At 49.5% G+C, this 26,957-nt stretch overlaps 1 protein-coding gene across 1 annotated transcript in view; it reads left to right on the top strand.

The window, feature by feature from the left end:
* PPP4R2 (protein phosphatase 4 regulatory subunit 2) overlaps positions 1-26,957 on the top strand; it is a 118,573-nt gene that overhangs the window by 39,332 nt on the left and 52,284 nt on the right. The window contains exon 3 of the mRNA XM_069206111.1: positions 12,484-12,654. Within this exon, the coding sequence (XP_069062212.1) occupies positions 12,484-12,654 (171 nt within the window). The remainder of the gene's footprint in view (positions 1-12,483; positions 12,655-26,957) is intronic.

Below are 26,957 nucleotides of genomic sequence, written 5' to 3' on the forward strand. Positions count from 1 at the left end.
GTGTATAACGGGGTGCCTCAGCGAGGAAGGCGCTCAGTTGTTGGGCAGAACAATCTGTGCGTCTAATATAGAGGTTTGTATAATAATCCTTAAACGCCCCATTGATCTCTTCTTGAGTATTGACCATTCTGCCCCATCTAGCCGTATAGTGCCTATGGGGGTCTGCTGTCGGTTCTCACGAAGGAGCCACGCCAGCATCCTCCCTGATCTGTCTCCCTCTGTTTGTATGCGCATCAGGTGATTATTTATGATCGTGCCGGCGGAGACGTAGGTCCGCTTCCGTGTATTATGTGCACGCATCTTTTAGCGCTGAGTATGGTGTCCCATTTTGTGCCACTGCAATCTCCAATTCCCTCAACTCATTTCCCAATTTGCTAACCTCCGCATGTAGGGTGCGCCTCACCCCCCAGGTGGTTGAAATACAATGCCCTCTGACGACTGCCTTATGTGCGTCCCACTCTACCGCTCTTGTGTCTGTGGTGTCTTTATTTATTTCCCAGTATTGTCTCACTTTTGTGTTCAATCCTTCTGCAAACGTCTGGTCCTGGAGAGCCTCCACCTGCAGACGCCAGGTAGGGATTACTGAACGTTGTCTGCCCTAGTCTAGAGATAATCTCAACGTAGAGTGATCTGACAAAGTTTTGGCCAGATATTCTATCTTTTTAATCCGTGGGCATAAGTTAAGGGTTCCCCATATTATATCTATTCTGGTATGTACCTTGTGGGGTATTGAATAGAATGAATATTCCCTCTGCTCGGGGTGTTTTAAGCGCCATAAATCGTATAATCTCATGTCGCCCGCCCATGTCAACAATGGACCTATGGCGTTCCTATTTGTCAGTCCTCTCGGGGGTATATTTGACCTGTCCAGTGACGCATCTGGTGTACTATTAAAGTCTCTGCCCCAAATAGTCGGGGCTTTGGGGTTTACTAATAATGCTGGTGTAAGCGTGCCCAGAAACTCAGCAGTCGCACTGTTAGGGGCATAAATCCCTATTATCGTTAGTTGTTTCCCATCTAGTTGCCCCTCTATTACCACGTATCTTCCCCCTTGATCTATCCTATGTGTGGTTTGGACATATGGGACCCCACCTGCTATCCACACCAATACTCCTCTAGCGTAGGCTGAGTATGTTGTGCCTATAATCTGTCCTCCCGATTTCCCCCGCAGTTCTGGTAAATCAGTCTCTAGTAGGTGTGTTTCTTGTAGGATGTCAATATGTATACCCTGGCGTCTAAGGCAGGCAAATACTCGATCTTTTGCATGGCGTGCCCAGTCCCCTTACATTCCACGTGGCTATTTCATAGCCATATGTGGCGTAGTTTGCAGTTTGAGCCATGTGTCATTGTGTGTTGCATCTGCATGTATCGCACTCCAGTTTTCAGCGCCCATCTGAGTCCAAACCATTGCTTTCAAGTTTATAATTAAGACTGAGCTGCTCCGCTTTGGTTTGTGTTCTGTCCTGACCTAAATTGCAACCCTCCCCTCCACCACCCACCCCAACTAAATCCCCCAAACTAGATAAAACTTGTAACAACCTACCCCACACACTTCGACTTATGTAAAACTGTATCCGTATGAATACCTTTGGGTGGGGGGGGGGTAATATTGACTACCCGATGTGGCTCTTATAAGGGGCCCACATCCTTGTACAGAAATAACCTGTATTTGTGTGTATGGGCGCTCCCTGACTTATACCCTTTCCATGTATTGATGTATTGTGTTCAAGGACAGCAAGCATTGTTATAAAAGAAAAAAAAAGAAAAATTATTTGACTGTTATTCATAAACAATGATTGCGTCTTCCGATTAGTTTGGTCGATCTCTTGCTTGTAGTTCGCCACCATTCGGTGTGTTGCTGAGACCGGTTGAGGTGCCTGTCTCATCTTTCAGTCAGTGTATCCGCCGATCTAGGGGTGAGTTTCGGGCCCTTGAACGCCTCCAACAACGTGGAGTCTGAGTCTGTATTGTCAATGGGATTTGCCCATAATGCCTCAAAGGAGTTCTGTGTATGTAGGGATGCTTCCTTCAGTACTTTTGCCCTTTCGGCTGCTGCCTGTTTTACAGTGGGCTGACCCTTTGGTCGTTTCCTGGTTCGCCTGCATGTCGACGAAGTTAGCCATTCCTCTCCATCTCCCGTGCCCTCCTGAGTTTGAGCCAGCCCTTTAGCGTTCATCCACGTCCAGGTGTCCCCTGGGGAGGTGAACTCATGGGTACGGTCATCTGTCATTACTCTTAGTTTAGCAGGGAACAGCAGGGCATATTTAATATTGTGTTCCCGGAGGCGTTGCTTAATTTTCACAAAGGAGTTGTGCTGTCTTTGTACCTCCTGTGTGAAATCTGGGTAGGCATTAATGACGACATCCTCATACCGGAAAGGGCCTTTGCTGCGGAACTGCTGTAGTATTGCATCCCGGTCTCTATAATTCAAGAATCTTGCTATCAGTGGTCTGAGTGGTTGACCTGGAGCCGGTTGTCTCCCGGGGACTCTGTGCACTCTTTCCACGGAGAAGAACTTAGATGGTGCACCGTTTAGCACTTCTTTGAGCAGCCATTGTTCAAGGAATGTTTCAGTGCTCTGCTCTACCAATTTCTCAGGAAACCCTAGAAAGCGGACGTTGTTGCGCCGGGATCTACCTTCTGCTTCTTCAGCGCGTCGCCATAGGACCTTCACCTCGGCGTCTAGTCGTTGGATTTGTTTTTGATTGTCTATAGCCATTGGATTCAGCTCGTTTAACAAATCTTCTGTTTTCTTTACTCTCTCCACTAAGTTGTGGTGATCCACTCTGAGTAGATTTAGGTCTTGCGATACTGTCTCTTCTGTTTCCTAAAGAAGATTTAGTGTCCATAATTGCCTGCAATACTTTCTCGAATTGAGTTGAGTGAGCCTGGAGAGTGGTTTCCAAAGGTTTTAGAGTTGGTATTAGCTGCTGTTCTTTTGGTGTCGGTCCGGGCGTAGTTCGTTCTTGGCCTTTCGTAGATTTGGATTTCCCGGCAATTTCGCGCTGTTGCTGACCTTCAAACATGCTTCAGGGCTGAATGATTGTGCGTTGTTTGGGCGCCTGTTCTTTTTTCCCCACTACGCACCCACTACGTGGTGTGGGGTTTCCAGATGTTGAGTAGTCCAGGTCCGTCTGTACCGCGCAGTGGTTGTGCGGTACAGTGAGTGAGTAGGTTTCAAGCAACTGTTAAGTCAGAGCCAAAAGCGAGTTTCCTGGGCCATGCGCAGGGTCACCTCACCCATCTCACCTGTTGTCCGGCTCCTCCCCACTGCTGTGGCCGCGGGCGGAGACGAGGGAGGGGGAGAAAAACAGGGCGGGGGTGGGGGGGGGATTTCAATCCTCCCCAGTTCCTCACCCCCCCCCCCCCCCCCCCCGCACCACGCGCGGTGTTGATACCCCTCTTGAGGGGGGAGAAGGATTCCGATGTTGGCGGGGTGTTAGATATTATCCCCTCGCCTGCTCCTGGTGCACCACCGGGCCCGAGTGAATTTTTCCTGATGCGGAGCGGCTCCCGATGTGCCCGCGCGCAGCTCGGCTTCCCCTGTTTTGCGAGCTGCTCTTCTTGGGGGGGGGGGGGAGGCGGGATGGGGTGGGGGGTCAGAGCGCAGCACCGCACCCCTCCTCTGCGGTTTCTCACAGCAGCTCCTCGTTCAGGGACTCACATAAGCAGAAGCCGGGGAGTACCGGATGTACGAAGGTCAGAAGAGGGGGTGGGGGGGGAAGGGCCGCACACTGTTCTGTCCCTCCCCACCGGTGGTTCCCTCCGCCCCACTCACCGCGCCTCTCGGTGTCTTCCCTCGGCTGGTACGGTGGATGGCTTCTGGGGCCGCCCTCTCCTCTCCGGGCTCCAGGATCCACTCAAGATCCTGGCTTACGTTGGCTGTGAGGCCTCAAACGGTCGCCGCCCACAGCATCTCAGCAATCGAAGCTTTACGATCCTTCTTGTTCTCCTTCTTCTCCCCCGTTAGTTTCCGGAGAGGTTCCGCTGCATGTCACGATCGCTTGGGGTGTCTCCGGGAGCGCCCTTCAAGATTTATAAATGTGCCCGAGACGAAGCCTACGCTCTAGGCATCTGTCGCGGCTGCCATTTTGGCCCGTCCCCCTGCAACCAGACAGTTGTTTTGTCTGGTAGGCTTGACCTAAAAAGGGCCATTGGGTTGCAGCCCACCAGACAGCCCAGCTGTCTGCTTTGCAAAAGACATATTGGGGACTTTCATAAAGTTCGCCTAGGCATGCATTCCTCTTGTTGATTTACCATTGGCTTTGTGGTTTGCAGCTCGCACTTTCTGGCTTTACATTTGCTAGCGTTATTTGCTTTCGGGTCTCCAGGTTCAGTTCCTCCTTCCCGTTGCCTAAACCATGTCTTTACTGTATGTATCCTTCCATTTGCTGTGCATTCAAAGACCAAGGTCAAATGTCAGGCGCTGTCTTCTGATGGTGCTTGTTTAATTTTCTTTCTCCGACTTCAAAGTGAGAGGATTTATGTGACTATCTTGCTGGATACTGGGGGTAGGAAAGAGTTTTTTTTTCTAGCACACGATGTTTAAATGAACTGTGTTTTTCAGAATATAGCAGAATTACAAACGCACAAATGAAGAATATTTTGTGTAATGTCTGAATTGTGTTGGAAACAACTACTTTAATATGCTCAAAACAAATAATTACACTAGGTGATGCATTTTTGTTTGTGCACTATATAGTTTTATAAGTAAAACTGTATGTCTAGCCAAATGTAATGGTCATTTCAATTGAAAATGTGTTGTCTGTAATGGCAGTGTGCTACCTACCACACCATGAGTACTATACGCTGCGCCACTGTATGCTAGACCTCTATCCTCTACCCTGTACCATTCTACCCTTTGCCATGCTACTTCTACACCACTACACCGCCAGTCTTGGCAACACCAATCTACTATGCACAACTCCATTGTACTCTACGCAAATCTACTGTATGCCTCTCTAATCTACTCTACACTCTATACTGCTGTACACCTTTACTCTATGCCACTTTACAATACTGCCCTCTACCCTGCCCCACTCCACTCCAGTGCACGCTCTGCCATTCCCCACTGACACTACTCTGTCGTTCCCCCTCTACAACACTCTACTCTACCTTTGCCGTTTCCCCTCTGCCAGCCCTTCTGGGCCAGGGGTTTTCCTGTTGGCTACAGCACTGATGGCATCTTGGATTTCAGTTGGTGTGACTGGCTTGTCTAGCTCTGTCTTTTGGTCTGTGATGCGCAGGAGGGGCGTTTTGCAGAGCAACGAGTCAACGGCAGTTGGGAGGGATGTTATGTTGGATCTATAGTGTGTCTCATAATGTAAGTAGAATGCCTCCTGAATCTCGTGTTGTACGTAAAATAGTGAGCCAGTCGCTGAATGGAGCTCTGAATTGGGGTGTTGTGGTCGTTCTTGGCAAATTAGACAAGCAAGGAGTGAGCCCGCTCTGTCTGCGCTGCATAGTTTAAGCAGCGTTCGCGAAGTTGTCCTTTTTTTTTTTTTTCTTCCAACTGAGAGGTAGGTTTTTTGAGCCCTGAATTACCTCAGTCTCAAAGTAGCAGCTGATGCTTGGTGTCTCATACTTCCCTGTCCCACCATCTGCACATGCTCCAAGTCAGCCCCAAGCAGTGACCATGGGGGGGGAGGGGGTCAACTTAAAGGCATCCCACTCCACATAGCGTGCATTGGTTGAGCCTGCTTTTACATCAAAATAGCCTGTAATCCTATTGCCCACAGAGGCACGAAATGCAGGGTCCTCGAGCACCCTTGGTTGCAGCTCCCTGTGTGGCCTACTAGAAAAGGTACACACTGGCAGAGTTGTTTTGGAGTCGCCATACGTCCATGAGGCACCAGGGATGTAGACAAGTCGGCACAAGAGCGTTGGAGGATGCAGTGGTGCGGGGCAGTGGTGGGAATGAGCGGTCCATATGTGTGTCTAAGACACTGTTGAAGTCACCCCCTAACAGCCAGGGGAGACCGTTCCATCTAGAGAGCACCACTGTCAGTGTGTGTAAGAAGGGGTTCTGATGAGTGTTTGGGACATAAATGCTTCCAACGAGTATGTGCCTGCCGTCTGAGCTCCCCTTAAGGAACACGTAACTGCCTTTGTCATCTATGACCTCTTGCTCTGCTGTAAGCGGGGTACCAGGGTGGATCCATATCAGCAACCCAGAGATGTAGGAAGAGTAGTTTGTGGAGTAAAGCATTCAACACCATTTTTTTCGGTAGTTTGTCCGCCTCCAACACCATTAGATGTTTCATGTAGTAAGGTGACTTGTGTACTGTGCCGTCTAAGGTAGGAGTAGATAGCATATCGTCTGGCAGGAGTGTGTATTCCGCGCATAGTCTATCTCAGCACTTTAATGGTGATCGTGAACGCATGGCATTCCTTGTGCCACCTGTAGTGCTGAGTTGTTGGTCTGGGAGGAGCGAAAATGTCTTCACTGTATAGTGTCTTGAGTCTCCTAGGGAACAGCAACATTAGGGAGAGGAAATTAAACAACATTGCAATTAAGCAATAACATAGCAGATACCAAAAGAGTAGTGCGTTAAAACGAGTGTGCACCCGAACTATATTTAGAACTTGCGTCGCAATGGTGGGCAGCAAAGCGAAGGCCAACTCCTGTAGTGAAGAAGGTTGTCTAGTTCACTGTGCAAAAATCACCCCTTGTTGTCCATTATATGTAGAGCTTGTCTTGTCTGGCCTGGTTATTGCGTATGGAGGGTCTTGTGTCTATTGGTGATTATTGGTGGATTGGTGCACTGTCTTTGCCCAGGTCCCAAAGTGTGTCAGTTAGTATCATTTAACCTGATCTCCATCTACATCATCTATCTGCCGTCTGTGGGGTAGCATCCGAGGGGGAATCCAGGTTGTCTGGACTGGAGCAACACTGGATGTCCATCAGGGTAGCTGCCTGTTATAATGCTTTGTGGTGTTCCGCAATTATTTGGTCCAAATTAGGGACAGCAGAAGGGCTGTAACAAGTCTGCGGTTGTGTCTGATTGCGTTGCCACTGGCCTTCCGACCTATCTCCAGGCGAGGGGGAGGATTGGCCTGAAGGCCCGATTCTTATAGCCTGTTCTACACTTCCTCCAAGGTGGCGAAAGTGTGTGGCACCTCAGACAATCACGCGCAGCTTCTCTGGGAAGAGGAGTGAGTATTTTAAGGCCCAGTTTGCATAGACAACACTTAGCTGCAAGAAAGGAGACGCTGGACAGTGGCTTTATAATCCGGGAAGAGCATGGTGTTGGCCACCTTCACTTCAGCCGGCCGCCGAATCTCTCTCTCAGTACTGAATCTCGGTAGTGAAGCAAGCTAATTCCCATTTGGTGTGGATTTGCGCCAGGCGGGGGCCTACGTGCGGGTACTCAGTGGGCCCTCTCAACGTAGCAGAAATGCAAAAGTGCCATTGCAGGGAAAGGTCCCGTAGCTAGGTCTCCACATATTGCACTGGGTCTCTCCTTCTGTGCCCTCTGTAAAACCCACCACGCGCATGTTGTTACTCCTAAGATCTTCCCTCTGCATCCTCAGCACATCATTCTAGCATTTGTACACAATTCACCAACGCTTGTAATGAGGACTCCAGGCTTTGCATCTTGGGTTGCAGTGTTGCAATGGTTTGTTCTGTCGCTGCAACTTTGCACATAGGAGGGTAAGGTCCGATGCAACAGTGTCTATTTTAGTCTCCAGTGATGTCATGGAACGTTCAGTGGCTAGGAGTACTGTGTCCAGCTTATCCTCCAGTGAGTTAGGTTGCTTTTTGTGTTTTTTTGCTGTTGGTGAGGCAGCCATTTTCAGGGGTGGCCTGGCTTTTGTGGTGGTACTGTGGCCTGTGGAGCGCAGGTGGCCCATCACTGTGGTGCCGAGGCTCACAGCTGCAGCAGGTGGCAGTGGGCTGGGCAGTGCAACAGAACCCCCTTATCTGTTGCTGAGGGAGTCTAGCACACTGCAGCACAAGCAGCTCTGGCCCCGTCTCCGTGCCTATTTACCTCTCTGTGGATGATGCATGATTAGGCCGGGTGCAGGGAGTACCAAGTAATTAACAAACTCCGGAGTTCTAAGAGCTGGTATAGTTCTGATTGGGATGTCTTCAGATAGCCATAATAGTTTGAGACGCCTGTTCCATTTCCTCAGATGAGTGGGGAGATATTGTACTGCCTACTCTAGAGCAGACAGGGAATGTCCGTACCTCCTCCCCAGTGAGATATGCAGACAGGCTTTCGTCTTCTATGGACCCAGTATTTACACAACCATGCCGTCTCGGGAGAACATGGCACCAACACTCATCAGTGCAGGCCTCCGCGGGGCCAGGGAGGCAGGGGCAGCAGGCAAGGTGCCAGCAGTCCATCGTGGGATAAATGCACTGCCCCTTGGAGGTACTGGAGGGTACACACAGTGTAATCTGGTGGACCCGCTTGGAGGGGTATAGCAGCTCTGTTAGGTGGCAGGTCTCTCGCACACCGCAGGGAGTAACTCAGTTTCAGGCAGTGTACGGCGTCAATGTAAATCCTTGCTGCTCACCACACTTAGTTGCGAGGTCCAGGTCCAGAGGCACTGCTGTGTACGCTGTCATGCCCCAGTAAGCAACTGCAGCGGCCTCCATTAGCTGAGTGTGCAGCAGTCCTGCACTTCAAGGGGCCAGAGATGCAGGGCGGGAGAATCCCCACACGGGCTCTGCGAAATCTTGAAGGCAGGCTGCACCCTCCAGGCATACACTGCATGTGCCACCTACCCCTCCAGCAGCAGCTTCCCTGGGCCGGCAGCAGCGACAGGCCACAGTCTGGTCACTGCCGGGAACTCCATCAGGTGTCTGGGCAGGTCACTTTCACAAATGTCGGAGGGCCCGGCCAGGCGACCGATTGCGCGGTCCCTGTCCTGCTGGTGCCCGCGTGCTTTTCCTCTCACTGTGGTTTGCCCCCCGTCCGCATTATCGCCCTCTTTGCCAGCAAGTTGTCTATTATTGACTGTGACGGTCAGGGGCACTAACCTCACAGCATGTCCCATCGTGCAGTGGGTCACTACGCCATGCGGGTGAAGGTCGCTGTGCGACTGCACACCGTTCCCAGGCAGTCTGGATCCGCTGTTCGGGTGAAACAAAAGCCTACAGCTCTGGTATTACTTGTGCGTGCTTACGTTGGTTGGATGGCCAACTTTGGTGCTATTTAGTGCATGATAACGGGGCGATGAGTCGAAGTTCTGCTAATTAGCGTCCACAATGTTGGCTGCGCAAGCCATGCCTCCTATGCCACTCTAGTCTTAACCTCTCCACTCTACGCCACTGCTCTACTCTGCATCTCTGTACGCCACTGCACCCTAACACTCTTCTCTGCACCACGGCACTCTCTGCGACACACTACTCTTTGCCACTGCGTCACTCTGCTCTGCCCCTCCACTAGGCACCACACTACGCTATTCTGCGCGGTACCACTCTGCCGCTGCATTCTCAGCACTAGCCACAAACTACGTCATTGTACTCTACACCAGCCCATTCTGCCACTGTATGCGACTCCACGCTATACCAGTCCAATACACAACTCTGCCACTCCATGACACACTATTCTCTGTTTCCCTCTGACATCCATTCTGTGCCGTTCCCTCTGACATCCATTCTGTGCCGTTCCCTCTGACACTCCATTCTGTGCCGTTCCCCCCTCTGGCACTCCACTCTGTGCCGTTCCCCCCTCTGGCACTCCACTCTGTGCCGTTCCCCCCTCTGGCACTCCACTCTGTGCCGTTCCCCCCTCTGGCACTCCACTCTGTGCCGTTCCCCCCTCTGACAGTCCACTCTGTGCCGTTCCCCCCTCTGGCACTCCACTCTGTGCCGTTCCCCCCTCTGACACTCCACTCTGTGCCGTTCCCCCCTCTGACACTCCACTCTGTGCCGTTCCCCCCTCTGACACTCCACTCTGTGCCGTTCCCCCCTCTGACACTCCACTCTGTGCCGTTCCCCCCTCTGACACTCCACTCTGTGCCGTTCCCCCCTCTGACACTCCACTCTGTGCCGTTCCCCCCTCTGACACTCCACTCTGTGCCGTTCCCCCCTCTGACACTCCACTCTGTGCCGTTCCCCCCTCTGACACTCCACTCTGTGCCGTTCCCCCCTCTGACACTCCACTCTGTGCCGTTCCCCCCTCTGACACTCCACTCTGTGCCGATCCCCCCTCTGACACTCCACTCTGTGCCGTTCCCCCCTCTGACACTCCACTCTGTGCCGTTCCCCCCTCTGACACTCCACTCTGTGCCGTTCCCCCCTCTGACACTCCACTCTGTGCCGTTCCCCCCTCTGACACTCCACTCTGTGCCGTTCCCCCCTCTGACACTCCACTCTGTGCCGTTCCCCCCTCTGACACTCCACTCTGTGCCGTTCCCCCCTCTGACACTCCACTCTGTGCCGTTCCCCCCTCTGACACTCCACTCTGTGCCGTTCCCCCCCCTCTGGCACTCCACTCTGTGCCGTTCCCCCCCCTCTGGCACTCCACTCTGTGCCGTTCCCCCCCCTCTGGCACTCCACTCTGTGCCGTTCCCCCCCCTCTGGCACTCCACTCTGTGCCGTTCCCCCCCCTCTGGCACTCCACTCTGTGCCGTTCCCCCCCCTCTGGCACTCCACTCTGTGCCGTTCCCCCCCTCTGGCACTCCACTCTGTGCCGTTCCCCCCCCTCTGGCACTCCACTCTGTGCCGTTCCCCCCCCTCTGGCACTCCACTCTGTGCCGTTCCCCCCCCTCTGGCACTCCACTCTGTGCCGTTCCCCCCCCTCTGGCACTCCACTCTGTGCCGTTCCCCCCCCTCTGGCACTCCACTCTGTGCCGTTCCCCCCTCTGGCACTCCACTCTGTGCCGTTCCCCCCTCTGGCACTCCACTCTGTGCCGTTCCCCCCTCTGGCACTCCACTCTGTGCCGTTCCCCCCTCTGACACTCCACTCTGTGCCGTTCCCCTCTCCGACACTCCACTCTGTGCCGTTCCCCCCTCTCCGACACTCCACTCTGTGCCGTTCCCCCCTCTCCGACACTCCACTCTGTGCCGTTCCCCCCTCTCCGACACTCCACTCTGTGCCGTTCCCCCCTCTCCGACACTCCACTCTGTGCCGTTCCCCCCTCTCCGACACTCTACTCCACTCTGTCCCATTGGGAAATAAAGATGACATCAGATGTTAGTCCCAGTGACAGATTTAGCTTTTTCTACACTGTCTTACATGGTGCCTATTGGTGAAAATGCTCATAGGTACTCTGGCCCGAAATGTAATGCCCACCATCATTCCTATGGCATCCTCTTGAAATTGTGGAGGCAGAAAATTAATTCTACCTGAAATTCCCATGATACAGCAGTAATATCTAGCATGGGACGGGAGAAGCAGCTTTTAGTCCCCCGACGAAGAGAGGAGCCATGGACTTCATTTACTCGTCACCAGGGGTCGCAGTTACTATCCCTGGATTGTCCTTTGTGACCCCTGGCACTGTCTTTGTGTCCTCTGGCCTCAGACGTGGGAACATCCGTGCCAGGAACATAGTGGCAGCTTCCCTAGTGGTTGGTTGGGGCTCCACTGTGTTTTCCGTCAACGTTTTTATTACACTAATAGTGAATGTTTCATTATTCACTGTTGGTGTAATGAAAAATGGAGTATAATGAGCTGGAATATAGCCTTCCCTGGCAGCTGAGGTAAGGGGAAGAAAAGGGCTTTTAAATATATGCTGTGTGCATGCTTGTAGGAGAGTGTTTTTGTGAGTGTGTAAGTGTAAAAGGGTGGGTGTGTGCAAGAATGCGTGTGTGAAATTGAAGGTCAAAGGGCGTGTGATCTCATTTCCGCTACCCCTAGCATTTTGGTGAATTGACCTTCATGAGATGAGCTGCCAGATGGCCTGAGAGTAAGGGTGCAGTGGGGGGGAAATACATTTAGTGGCTCCTCTCCTCTTTTGCAGTCACAAAGCACAACCCACAGTGGGGGTGCGTAAGATGTTGACCGCCATTAGCCCATATCAAATGGCAGTGGATAGAGACTCAAAAAGTAGTTGGCGGTAGTAGTAAAGTTTTGAAAACAGTCTGAAGCGTTAATGGGAGATCAAAAGTAATGGGCCGCTGCTCCGCTCCTCTGTCTCTGCAATCCATGTCACTGTCCCTCTTCTCCACTCTACAACAGTTTACTCTAAGCCACTCTACACTGCCATTTTTTTGGGGGGTACATTATTCTACTCCACTCTGACCCTCTACTCCATGGTACCGCCACTCTGCACCACGCCACTAACTTTTAGCCACGCTGAACAGCAGCCACACCGGTGTGTACAACATGGCTAAAACACATTGGCAGAGCAAATATCGCTTGCATAGGTGAAACCTATGGGCTTTGCCAATGCTTGTCTTTCATTTAAACCTGCAAGAAAACCATGCCAGGGTGCAGTGGGTGTGTCATTCATGTCTCATACCTACAGTATGAATATTTTGTTTTTACATTAATAATTAAAAATATAAATTTGCTTTTAACTACTTAGGTTTCAGTGGTCTCAGATCAAAGCCTACTTTATTTTTAAACTGGAGAAAGTGATGGAAGATTTCAAGTCCTCGGCTCCTGAGGCCCGAGGCCCCACAAATCCAAATGTGGAGTACATTCCATATGAAGAAATGAAAGAGCGGATTCTGAAGATTGTCAGTGGGTTCAATGGGTATGTATCACTCGGGTTTGCACTTGGTTTTTAAAATGTATTGTTTTTCTTAACTCCAGATTTTTTCAAGATATTTGAACATAAGGAATTTTGATTGTCTTTTCATAATGGCTTAATGTTGCTTCTGTTGATTGTAGTAGCGGCTGCTAGGAGGGAAAGGTGGTGGGCAACGGGGGGGCAATAATAAAGCAAAAAAAGAAACTGTTCTGCGTCACGCCGCCTTGGTGTTATCCAACTCCCGATGCACAGGCTCCCAGACGCCCCTGTGCCTATCCAGACGCTGCTCTCATGCTGGCATTACCCAGCATGAGAGAGGCACCAGGATTTGACAGAGGGTGTTGGTTTTACACTCTAATAGGGTTGGGAGCCTGTGCTTGCTATTCTCCATTCAACAAACCTGGAGATATTCAAGCACGCAGGTCGGTATGGCCCGCCTAAGACAGCCGGCCAAATCGACATGCGCACTTGCAGTGCCCTGTGCACATCACTCCTCTGACTCTGTCGAGCGATGGCCATGCCCGCAATACTGGTCTCCGTCGCATAAAATAAAACGATAATAAAGCAATTTTATTAATTGCTTTATTATAATTTTGTTTTACATATATTCATCTCTGACTCCAGCAGTGGGCCGAAGCTTCTCCACCGTAACGAAGGAGCCTCTGCTGCTTGATTTAAGTTTCTCAATTTTTCTGCCAGGTAAGCGGAGGCCCAGCCACCAGACTCCCATTACTGATTTCTACACTTCAGTATATATTTGATTAGGTCACGATGTTGTAGTCTGTGAATGTTCCTTTAGGATGAGAGGTAGTATTTTACGGATTGATCAGTGGAATGCAGTGTGTCACCTTGTCAGTGGCCCTTTCACACAGTAGATTTGAGACCTTTGAGCACAGGGTGGCAGGGCAATTTACAAAGTGGCAAACTAGCAAAAGTGGAAAAAAGGCACAAATTATAAACTGGACTTCCTGTATAGCCATACAGGATGGAAAGACACCCAGAACTCTTGTTTGATTAGTTCAGTCAACGCAATTGAATGTAGCTTCTGAACCTTCTTTTAGAGAGTGCTGTTTGATGTCCCCTTTGAAGACACCGATTGACCGTGTGTCTGTACTTAGAATGCATTCTAGACATTTCGTGCCTTACCAGCGAAAGATTAAGAGTAAGCTTTTCCAAACCTGGGAGTGTCCAATTTGAGACCAGATTGGCTTCTTTGGATTTTGTTGTATATTGAAGTTTTTTTCGGATAGATCATCTTGTAGGCGATGCTTGCAGTCTCATGTGCTGAGGGACATTACAAGGGAATCAGCCTAGATGTAATATTTGTGTGTGAGACCAGGTGAGCTGCTCCTTTGGGAGGCGCGAGTTTAGATCTGGTTGCAACAGTCTGAGCATTCTCATTGTCTATACGTGAAATCATTAGAGCCAGAATGGCCAGTTTAAATCTTGCTTCAGAAGCAAGGACTTGAGATGAGATTCTCTTTAACTGGAAGTTTGGCGACTTGGAAAGAAAGGTGTTCTGCAAGAAAACTGTATGTTTGTCATGGCTTTGTTGGAGACTTGGGAGGCAAGGTCATTCCATTCTGTGATCCGCGGGCTTGGATTATTTCTGTAAGAACACAAGCTGTTTGGAGTGTTTTGGTGCTTGTAGGAGTCTTGAATTCTTGACAGAAGGTTTTGCATCAAAGTATGAAATCTACTGCCAGTTTTAGGAATTGGCAGATGGAAGTAGGGTTTCTCCTTTGGGAAGATCAAAGTTCGTTGTGCATCCTACTACCATCATTAACCTCAGTTTGAGCTTCTCTTGGAATCTTTTTGTTTGGAGGTTGTAGGAGCTGCTTTGCTGATGTTGAAGATGTGTTCAGGTCACTCTTATTGTTGATGGGTGTCGGCATTTTTCTCTACTGTTTTAATGTGTGGACTCCATGATTTTTTTGTTGAAGAGTTTTAAGGTCCTTATCACACCATAATGTTTAGTTTGTAGTGAATATGTTCAAGTATTTTAAAGGAAATGGTTTGGACAAGCAAATTAAAGGGAGTCCGAAGATGTTAAATATGAAGAACGTTGTGACAGAAGAGCATCTTTTCCCCTTAGATGATGGTACATCTGCTGACATAAGAAGATGAGTTGATTCTAGCTGTAATCAGGGAAGTCCTTGTGATGTTTATTTGCCCAGTGGGCCACATAGAATGCTTAGTGCCTGAGATTTTGACATTGTTAGTTAACTCCTCCCCGAGGCACTGGAGGACTGGGGAGCCGACTGAGTGTATACTGTGCGAGGCGTCCTCACCACCTCCATTATTTGCTCTACTTTGGTGGAGAATGTTGTGATATAGAGGCAAGATCACATCAAAAAGTGGTATGTAGGATGGTTTAAACCAGCTTTCCTGTGTCATAGTCTTAGGCCTGATTTATGAGGGGCAATGTATGTGGCAGAGTTAACTCTGGACCTGCAGGTCACTTTATAATCAGGCGTGGTACCGGTGTGGTCAGATTTTGTATCCTGTAGATGGCTCAGTTGTACCGTCTTGTCCTTAGATGGAGGCGTAATTTTTTTTAGATGACTGTTCATGTAGCTTATTTAACCGTTTTGTAGCTATGATCTGTTAGCCTTTCAAACTGCTGTTGCTTAAACGATCCACATAGCACATTAAAAACCTATGATGCACCAGTTTTTGCTGTTGAAACAGGATCTGCATGTCCGTGCTTCCCATGGAAAAGTATTTACTGCTAGAGTCTGGGGGATAAGCCTGAAGTCCTGCTTTGTAGCCTGCCCTGGATAAAGGGAACAGAACTGACGGATACTGAGGAGTGGAGCCATAACCAAGACGACAAAGCAAGGCCTGCTTAGGCTGATCAGTGCATGGAGATTCACTCAAGGGAGTCAACCAGATGGACTTTGCAGCCCAGCTTGACCATAGCTGAACTGCACAGCATCCTTAGAACGTTCAGGACTGCTCCAACTCTGCCTCAACGTAGGAAATGGCTGATAAGTCACCTTTTTGAAGAACACTACATCACAGTGCAGTAAGAGTCCACTTCTGCTACTAGAACCCACCTACCACTTCAATCATTTGTTGACTGTAATTTGCCTTTTACACTGTGCAGCTCGCCACTGTTGTCTGGCTAGACTTGCGCTGTACAAATACCATTTACATACATTTGAATCAAGAATTGTGGAAAGAAATGGTGCGCATGCATTGTCTTCACTCCACCCTCACCACATAGGCCTTTGCATCAACCTCTGTCACCCCATGCTAGGCCGGTGAGAAATGTTATGTTTTTTTCTTCTCTTGGCCATAGTGGAAATAGGGCCATATTGGTTGATGCTAGTCATCCCTGCTGGGAGAAGGAGTGCTCAATGTATGATGGGCTTCAGGGATGATTTTTGGATGATAGAATTTGGCAAGAGAGATAATTACTGGTCCTGAAGCTGGACTGTCATAACTCATTTGGACAGTAGCTAGTCTTCCGTGAACTGTCCATTGAATCAGACGCCGACTGTGCCCCTCTGACCTTATTGAAACACTGAGGCATTTCGTGAAGAATACTTTGGCACTATAAAGCAACCCTTTTACTTGGTTGCTCTGTGTTGAGTGTAATGGAAGATTTTTAACCTTAGGGGTGCGTTTAAGAGATTTAGAGCAGTCTTGGGTCAAACTAAGTTGTCTCTCCTTGCACCCAGAAATGCTGAGAAACTAGAATGAAAGCCAGGCATATCATGGAAGTGTTATTTTCGCTCCATTGTGTCTCACCTAGACTTGTGGAGACACGGCCATAGTGAGTCTTGCTACCCTAATAACTTCCTAAAGTAACAAGTAACTGCTGATCTCCCCACCCATCCACCTTTGTTGATGTGCACACTGTTCAGAAGATGTGGGTCATCCTTCAGCTACTTGTTTACCTTGAGTCAGAGCATTGAATACTAAGCATCAGGTTTTTGGGATATCTACCTCCCCCTCGTGTAACTCTTCCTATCTGTCCTCTTTCAAGGAAAGCCTGTCTTCTCGATGTGAGTGGTTTACTCTAGCATGGTTTCCTTTTGTAGGAAGTTGGCTCTGTATGCACTATTTCAAAGTACGGAATAGTATGCACAGAGTCCAAGGGTTCCCCTTAGAGGTAAGATAGTGGCAAAAAGAGATAATACTAATGCTCTATTTTGTGGTAGTGTGGTCGAGCAGTAGGCTTATCAAAGGAGTAGTGTTAAGCATTTGTTGTACATACACACAGGCAATAAATGAGGAACACACACTGACAAATCCAGGCCAATAGGTTTGGTTATAGAAAAATATATTTTCTTAGTTTATTTTAAGAACCACAGGTTCAAATTCTACATGTAATATCTCATTTGAAAGGTATTGCAGGTAAGTACTCTAGGAACTTTGAATAATTACAATAGCATATATACTTTTTACATAAAACACAATAAGCTGTTTTAAAAGTGGACACAGTGCAATTTTCACAGTTCCTGGGGGAGGTAAAGTATTGTTAGTTCTTGCAGGTAAGTAAACCACCTACGGGGTTAAGATTGGAGTCCAAGGTAACCCACCGTTGGGGGTTCAGAGCAACCCCAAAGTCACCACACCAGCAGCTCAGGGCCGGTCAGGTGCAGAGTTCAAAGTGGTGCCCAAAACGCATAGGCTTCAATGGAGCCCCGGTTCCGGTCTGCCAGGAGATAAGTACCCGCGTCTTCGGAGGGCAGACCAGGAAGGTTTTGTAGGGCACCGGGGGGGGAAACAAGTCCACACAGAGTACACCCTCAGCAGCTCAGGGGCGGCCGGGTGCAGTGTGCAAACAAGCGTCGGGTTCGCAATGTAAATCAATGGGAGACCAAGGGGTCTCTTCAGCGGTGCAGGCAGGCAAGGGGGGGGGCTCCTCGGGGTAGCCACCACCTGGGCAAGGGAGAGGGCCTCCTGGGGGTCACTCCTGCACTGAAGTTCCGATCCTTCAGGTGCTGGGGGCTGCGGGTGCAGGGTCTTTTCCAGCCGTCCGGATTTTAGAGTCAGGCAGTCGCGGTCAGGGGGAGCCTCGGGATTCCCACTGCAGGCGTCGCTGTGGGGGCTCAGGGGGGACAACTTTGGTTACTCACGGTCTTGGAGTCGCCGGAGGGTCCTCCCTGTAGCGTTGTTTCTTCACCAGTCGAGTCGGGGTCGCCGGGTGCAGTGTTGCAAGTCTCACGCTTCTTGCGGGGATTGCAGGGGTCTTTAAATCTGCTCCTCTGACACAAAGTTGCAGTCTTTTTGGAGCAGGGCCGCTGTCCTCGGGAGTTTCTTGTTCCTCTTGAAGCAGGGCAGTCCTCTGAGGATTCAGAGGTCGCTGGTCCTGGAGAAAGCGTCGCTGGAGCAGGTTTCTTTAGAAGGCAGGAGACAGGCCGGTAGGACTGGGGCCAAAGCAGTTGGTGTCTTCTTTCTTCTTCTGCAGGGGTTTTCAGCTCAGCAGTCTTCTTCTTCGGTAAGTTGCAGGAATCTAAATTCTTAGGTTCAGGGAAGCCCTTAAATACTAAATTTAAGGGCGTGTTTAGGTCTGGGGGGTTAGTAGCCAATGGCTACTAGCCCTGAGGGTGGGTACACCCTCTTTGTGCCTCCTCCCAAGGGGAGGGGATCACATTCCTATCCCTATTGGGGGAATCCTCCATCTGCAAGATGGAGGATTGCTAAAAGTTAGTCACTTCAGCTCAGGACACCTTAGGGGCCGTCCTGACTGGCCAGTGACTCCTCCTTGATATTCTCATTATCTCCTCCGGCCTTGCCGCCAAAAGTGGGGCCGTGACCGGAGGCGGCGGGCAACTCCACTAGCTGGAGTGCCCTGCGGTGCTGGAACAAAGGGGGTAAGCCTTTGAGGCTCACCGCCAGGTGTTACAGCTCCTGCCTGGGGGAGGTGATAGCATCTCCACCCAGTGCAGGCTTTGTTACAGGCCACAGAGTGACACAGGCACTCTCCCCATGTGGCCAGCAACATGTCTCGAGTGTGGCAGGCTGCTAGAACCAGTCAGCCTACACGGGTAGTTGGATTAGGTTTCAGGGGGCACCTCTAAGGTGCCCTCTGGGGTGTATTTTACAATAAAATGTACACTGGCATCAGTGTGCATTTATTGTGCTGAGAAGTTTGATACCAAACTTCCCAGTTTTCAGTGTAGCCATTATGGTGCTGTGGAGTCCGTGTTTGACAGACTCCCAGACCATATACTCTTATGGCTACCCTGCACTTACAATGTCTATGGTTTGGCTTAGACACTGTAGGGGCACAGTGCTCATGCACTGGTGCCCTCACCTATGGTATAGTGCACCCTGCCTTAGGGCTGTAAGGCCTACTAGAGGGGTGACTTATCTATACTGCATAGGCAGTGTGAGGTTGGCATGGCACCCTGAGGGGAGTGCCATGTCGACTTACTCGTTTTGTTCTCACCAGCACACACAAGCTGGCAAGCAGTGTGTCTGTGCTGAGTGAGGGGTCCCCAGGGTGGCATAAGATATGCTGCAGCCCTTAGAGACCTTCCCTGGCATCAGGGCCCTTGGTACCAGTTACAAGCGACTTACCGGAGTGCCAGGGTGTGCCAATTGTGGAATCAAAAGTACAGGTTAGGGAAAGAACACTGGTGCTGGGGCCTGGTTAGCAGGCCTCAGCACACTTTCAATTCAAAACATAGCATCAGCGAAGGCAAAAAGTCAGGGGGTAACCATGCCAAGGAGGCATTTCCTTACACCTTTTCTCCCCAGTTTCATTGCCAAATTTATATTACCTTGTTTTTATGAAGTGCTTAAAACCACAGGTTTACTCTTGCAAAGCTCTGTAGCTATTCGATCTTGATGTTGCCCACTGTGCTGACTCTCAATTTATTAGCCTCCGAAGGATGAAAGCCTAGGGTAATCTGTGAGGATTTGAACTTGTGACCTGCAAATCACAAACCTTGGGAGTGGGCACTTAGCCTCACAGACCCATCGTACATTCTAGAGCAGTGCTGAATTGTACATATAATTGTGAGTATGAATCACCAGATAGTAGCATCTAAGCAATGTTTTATATGATGATGATGATGATGATGATGATGATGAAATGGTATGTTTGATGACATGTGGCTGTAGATACACATGCGCTGCATACTTCCGCCATCCAGTTTGGGTTTGGAAGGTTGCAAGTTGTTTTTGTTTGAAAAGTCTTGAATCACCAGGTATATTGACTCCTCCTTTTGCAGTTAATGCACTTGGGCATCGACTCAATCTTCAGATTGTTTTCGTCCGCCTTCAAGTCAGGTTGTGTTTTCAGTGTACTCCGGTTCGGGGGCCCCAGTAGGCCTTTTACTGTTCAGGAAACCTCCAATCTGTTGGTATTGTTATTGAATGCGGGTGACCGAAGAAAATTTTATCCCAATTGACTCTTCTCGACTTAAGGCCGTCATTTTCTCTATTCCACACCTTGGAGAATAAAGTCCTGATGGAAAGCACGCCATTCTGTTTCTGTCCGAAGTGTCTCTCGAACTTTCCGAGGACCAGTCTCCATGAGATTTGCAACCTTTCTCAATCGCTGGATCATTGAGAAGAAGACTGTGAAGCTTACTGGTCTTTCCACTCGAAAGACTCTGATCGGCAAGCTTGTTGCCAAGAAACGCAGCAGCAGAGCTTCGAGGAAACACCCAACATCTTCAGTATCCAGGATACCATTTCAGACACCGAGCAGCGGCAGGAACTCTAGGAAGCCTCAGCTGCTGAGGAGGAGGCTTTCCCCACTCAAGTCTCGGACTCAGATGCCAACAGCATGCTCGAGATGCAGGAAATTCCTATAGGTCAACCAACAGTGAGTAAGCGCCCTGCTTCCGCCAAAAAAAAACACAAATGTGGGTGCAAAGGCTATCGAGCTGCCACTGCTCTATGGCCATGGCAGGCATTGAATAACTGTCAGATGTCCCGCCTTCAGGCTCGGCGCCAAAACGTATGCCTTCTACCTCTGTACCGACCCTAGCACCACCCGCCTCTGCACCAAAACTTACCATGTCACTCTGCAGTGGTTGTTTCTGCACCAAAATACTTTGTGCCTCAGCACAGACCACTTCAGCACCAAGAATAAAGAGAGCTTCCTTGCTGAAGAAGCTCACTTTCTATGCAGCCTCAGAGCAGATAACATCCCCTGAGCCCATACTTCACAAAATGAAGCACCCGCTTTATGCCAAGCAGTCACAGCTGCATAAACAGCCACACACAGGGGGAGAGTGCTAGTTAAAGCGGTGGTTACTACCCCAGGTAAGAGGCTGCTTTCTTTCAAGAAGGTTATTAATCCACCACCGCCTCCAGTCAAACCGAGCAAAATGGAAAAGGACTTGGTAGACATCCACCCACCTCTTCCTACATCTACACCACCAATTACTTCACCACCAACTCCTTCTCTACGATCTCATGGTGACCCTCTTGACATCTCTCCCCAAGACTCACCGTAATCTTTTCATTACACAGAGGACATAGGGAACGACGAGATTCCCCATTTACATCCAGACACAGACCCTTCGTCTCTGTGATGTTGACACTTACATAGACACAGACATATACCCAGCTAGACCATCGCCACCGGACGATACCACTTAGTTAAAAAAAAAAAACCTCATTTGAAATGTTGAGGGGGGAGGATTCCCACAACTGATTTGCACCTACGTTATTTAAGGGGGAAAAGAGAGAGAGCTATTATTATAAAGCCTTTTGAGAAAGGTGGCCTCCACAGATCTGTTAAAAACAAACAAGATAACATTTTATCATTAGAAAAGAAAAGCAGTCGCCACAATCAACATGTGTGGGTGATATTATCAGGATCAAGCACCTCTCCAAAAAACATAGCGATAGCAAGTTTCATCATTCCTTAAAGATGGGCAGAACATCTGGGGCCAGATGTAGCAAAACGCCAATTTGCGAGGTGCAAAGTGCGAGTCCATGCGACTTGCAATTTGCACCTCGCAAATTGGTATGCAGTACGGTGTCTCAGACACCGACTGCAACTCGCTATGGGGTCGCAATGACCCACCTCATGAATAATCATGAGGTGGGCCACATGCCCACAGGTGCCTCTTCACAAAGATCCCATTGAGGATGATTTCCTTTCTTGAGACACTCGCTGCCCCATATCAGTCCACACAATACCTACCTATGTTGAAAGGTATGTTGAGGCATGCAGACGATATTTTCCAAGACCCCCGCCAGAGTATGCATTTTGCCCTCCACGGATAGAGAGAAAATACAAGGCTTCCACGGCCGACCCAGGTTCTATTAAGATTCACATTCCTGCCGACTCCCTGGAGGTGTCCAGCACCAGAAGAAGAGCGAACTCACAATCCGCTCTACCTCCTGATAAGAAAAGTAAGCTTATAGATGCTTCTGGCAAACGTGTTGCTGCACACGTGGCCAGTCACTGGCGGATAGTCAACACACAAGGCTTAGTTGCCAGATAAGATCGTGCCCACAGGGGTGAAATGGAGGAGCTTCTCCAGTACCTTCCAGAGGAGCATCAGCTCCAGCCGCTGTGCTTTAGACTCAGCCAACACAGCACCGAAAGGAATGAACACCAGTGTCCTCTTGCGCAGACATGCGTGGCTATGTGTTTCAGGCTTCAAGCAGGAGCTACAGTAGTCTATATTAAATGTACCTTTAGATAAGGAACACCTGTTCAGCCCACAGGTCAGTCAGGCGTTGGCGAAAATTAAGAGGGACAATGAGGTGGCGAAGTCTGTGAGGGCGCTACGATCCCCTGCCTCCAGTGGTACTTTCCCTACGTCTCAATTGAAATCGGCCTCTAAGCTTTGTACTTCCGAAGTCTCCCATTAATATACCAAGGGACAACAACACACACCCTCTCACAGGGGTTTTTTCTGGGGTTCTGTAAGGAAATTCCTCCTTGGCATGGTTACCCCCTAACTTTTTACCTTTGCTGATGCTAAGTTTTTTGATTGAAAGTGTGCTGGGTCACTGCTGACCAGCCCCCAGCACCAGTGTTCTTTCCCTAAACTGTACCTTTGCTTCCACAATTGGCACAGCCCTGGCACTCAGATAAGTCCCTTGTAACTGGTACCCCCGGTATCAAGGGCCCTGATGCCAGGGAAGGTCTCTAAGGGCTGCAGCATGTCTTATGCCACCCTAAGGACCCCTCACTCAGCACATGCACACTGCCTCACAGCTTGTGTGTGCTGGTGGGAGGAAAATAACTAAGTCGGCATGGCACTCCCCTCAGAGTGCCATGCCAACCTCACACTGCTTGTGGCATAGGTAAGTCACCCCTCTAGAAGGCCTTACAGCCCTAAGGCAGGGTGCACTATACCACAGGTGAGGGCATAGGTGCATGAGCACTATGCCCCTACAGTGTCTAAGCAAAACCTTAGACATTGTAAGTGCAGGGTAGCCATAAGAGTATATGGTCTGGGAGTTTGTCAAACACGAACTCCACAGTTCCATAATGGCTACACTGAAAACTGTGAAGTTTGGTATCAAACTTCTCAGCACAATAAATGCACACTGATACCAGTGTGCAATTTATTCTAACATACACCCAGAGGGCATCTTAGAGATGCCCCCTGAATACCAGTCCGTTTTCTAGTGTAGGCTGACCAGTTTCTGCCAGCCTGCCACACACCAGACATGTTGCTGGCCACATGGGGAAGAGTGCCTTTGTCACTCTGTGGCCAGGAACAAAGCCTGTACTGGGTGCTTCTCACCTCCCCCTGCGGGAACTGTAACACCTGGCGGTGCCCCTCAAAGGATTACCTCTTTTGTTACATCGCCCCAGGGCATCCCAGCTAGTGGAGATGCCCGCCCCTTCGGCCACTGCCCCCACTTTTGGCGGCAAGGCTGGAGGAGATAATGAGAAAAACAAGGAGTCACCCACCAGTCAGGACAGCCCCTAAGGTGTCCTGAGCTGAGGTGACCCCTGCCTTGAGAAATCCTCCATCTTAGTTTTGGAGGATTCCCCCAATAGGAATAGGGATGTGCCCCCATCCCCTCAGGGAGGAGGCACAAAGAGGGTGTAGCCACCCTCCAGGACAGTAGCCATTGGCTACTGCCCTCCCAGACCTAAACACACCCCTAAATCTAGTATTTAGGGGCACCCCAGAACCCAGGAAATCAGATTCCTGTAACCTTAACAAAGAAGGAGGACTGCTGACCTACAAGCCCTTCAGAGAAGACGGAAGACGACAACTGCTTTGGCCCCAGCCCTACCGGCCTGTCTCCTGATTAAAAAACCTGCAACCAATGACTCATCCAACAGGGACCAGCGACCTCTGAAGCCTCAGAGGACTGCCCTGAACCAAAGGACCAAGAAACTCTTGTGAGCAGCGGCTCTGCTCAACTTCAACAACAACTTTGCAACTTTCTTGCAACTTTAAAGGACTTCACTCTTCCCGCCGGAAGCGTGAGACTTCACCCTCTGCACCTGACGCGCCCGGCTCAAGATTCAGAGAATCAACACCACAGGGAGGACTCCCTGGCGACTGCGACCCCGTGAGTAGTCCGAGAGATCCCCCTGGACCCCCACAGCGACGCCTGCAGAGAGAATCCAAAGGCTCCCCTTGACCGCGACTGGCTGTAACAAAGGACCCGATGCCTGGACCAGGCACTACACCCGCAGCCCCGGGACCTGAAGGAACCGAACCTCAGTGAAAGAGTGACCCCCCAGGCGACCCTCTGCCTATCCCAGGTGGTGGCTGTCCCGAGAAGAACCCCCCCCGTGCCTGCCTCCACCGCTAGAGTGACCCCCGGGTCCCTCCATTGTTTCTTATCAAAAACACGACGCCTGCTTGGCACCCGCCCGCCCCTGTGCCGCTCAGGGTGTGTTTCGTGTCCCTACTTGTCCCCCCCACCCCCCCCCCCCCCCACCCCCCAGGTCTGCCCCCCGAGGGCACGGGTACTTACCTGCTAGCAGACTGGAACCGGAGCCCCCCTGTTCTCCATAGGCGCCTATGTGTTTTGTGCACCTTTTTTGACCTCTGCACCTGACCGCCCCTGAGCTGCTGGTGTGGTAACTTTGGGGTTGCCTTGAACCCCCAACGGTGGGCTGCCTATGCCCAGGAACTGAGACTTGTAAGTATTTTACTTACCTCACAAACTACCCTTCACTTACCTCCCCCTGGAACTGTTGATTTTTACACTTTCCACTAAAATAGCTTATTGCAGTTTTAACAAAGACTGTATATGATATTGCTTTTATTCAAAGTTCCTAACTTACCTGTGTGGAGTACTTTGCATTTTATGTATTTACTTCTATTCTTAAACCCGTGGTTCTTAAAATAAACTAAAAATATATTTTTCAATATAAAAACCTATTGGCCTGGAGTAAGTCTTTGATTGTGTGTTCCTCATTTATTGCCTGTGTGTGTACAACAAATGCTTAACACTACCCTCTGATAAGCCTACTGCTCGACCACACTACCACAAAATAGAGCGTTAGAATTATCTAATTTTGCCACTATCTTACCTCTAAGGGGAACCCTTGGATTCTGTGCACACTATTTCTTACTTTGAAATAGTATACACAGAGCCAACTTACTACAGGTTCCTATAGAGCAGAGGTCTCCAAACTTTTTAATGCCGCGCCCCCCCAGTTGAAAAATAAAAATCATTGGGCCCCCCTCAGAATTTTTCACAATTATTTTATAAACATGGCAATGTTTAATTATGTCTAAACCTATTTAAACATTGTAGTTAAGTACTGTACCTTTTTAAAACTGAAATAACATGCTTCTGCTTAGCAGGCTTTTGTTTTATCTGTATAATATTTATTTTGGCCAGAGTCTGGGCCCCCCCCTGGGATCACTTCAGGCCCCCCTAGGGGGGCCCGCCCCCCAGTTTGAAGACCTCTGCTATAGAGGGAATAACCCCAGAGGTAGGGGAAAAACACCCTCCCCTCAAACCTACTCCACTGCCACCAATTGGGGGGGGGGGGTTCATGGACATCCATTAGGACTCTGCCCTACCTTTCTCGCCTCGTAATAAACCCTACCGTGAAGTTTGATCTGCACCACCCCATCAGTGAGTAAACTAATCAGTTTGACGTAGCTGCAGATTAAACAAATGCCATCCTTTTTTTTTTTTTGGGGGTGAAATTGCATATCAAATGCATATTTTATACACCGTGTAATTAGTGTATGTGCTGTGTTGTGTACGTCCCATGAATCACCTTTGTGAATCCACCCCCTTCTTTTGTCTTCGGTACATTGTTTGCTGTGTTCAAGGGCTTTGTCTTAGTGAATATTATGAAGCTTAGGGTGTCTGCGTATCTTGTGATCCAATTCTCATTCAGCACATTCTGTAAATCCCCAGTTAAACTACTAACGTGAAATAAAGCCGCAATCAGGTGGCTCAGTGATACGTAGCATTATGATCACAACCCTCAAAACCAAGTTCATTCTTCTGGTTCAGACACGAAAGGGCCTTGTGCCGCTTTGTTAGGGCCGTGTGCCGCTTTGTTAGGGCCGTGTGCCGCTTTGTTAGGGCCGTGTGCCGCTTTGTTAGGGCCGTGTGCCGCTTTGTTAGGGCCGTGTGCCGCTTTGTTAGGGCCGTGTGCCGCTTTGTTAGGGCCGTGTGCCGCTTTGTTAGGGCCGTGTGCCGCTTTGTTAGGGCCGTGTGCCGCTTTGTTAGGGCCGTGTGCCGCTTTGTTAGGGCCGTGTGCCGCTTTGTTAGGGCCGTGTGCCGCTTTGTTAGGGCCGTGTGCCGCTTTGTTAGTAGTTTTTTTACGCCGTTGTTGCCCCCTTGAATGTACTTTTTACACTTGTCACACGCCGCTGGTTTTGGGTTTGTTACCCTTGCTGTTTGCTACCTGGGTCTGTAATAGCAGCTGTCCTGCCTTGTACCCGTACAGAACCCGTTTGTATCGCAACTGAGGGCCACACGGAGTTTCTCCAAGTATTTTAATTTGGCAAAGTTGTTGCACACTAATAAAATCAAAAGCTTTGTGTTGTGAGATTTTCCATTACATAGTGGTGTCTACAAAGACACAATGTATGCAAAGCCATATGATTGTGTATTGGATAATGAGCGACCAAGCAAACCTTGAGTAACAACATTTAACCAAATAACCCTCCGAAGCGAAGTCTCCGTAAAGGGGGTTGGAACACACATTAGCGTTTGATAAACCTAAGCTGGTCTTGCTCTAGTGCAACACTTTGCTAGATGCACGGATTAGCAAAAACAAGATGTTAGACTGCTTCGCTAAACCTAATTTGATACTTTAAAAAACAACCACTTTTTTTTAAGTAAGTTACCTCCTATCTTTATCAGAAAAGTTTTAAGCCTGTACTAGTTTGAGTCTTGCTGACTGCTAGTTCTGTTTAAGGCCCCCT

This window comes from Pleurodeles waltl, chromosome 9 (genome assembly GCF_031143425.1).
Source record: "Pleurodeles waltl isolate 20211129_DDA chromosome 9, aPleWal1.hap1.20221129, whole genome shotgun sequence".
Taxonomy (NCBI): domain Eukaryota; kingdom Metazoa; phylum Chordata; class Amphibia; order Caudata; family Salamandridae; genus Pleurodeles; species Pleurodeles waltl.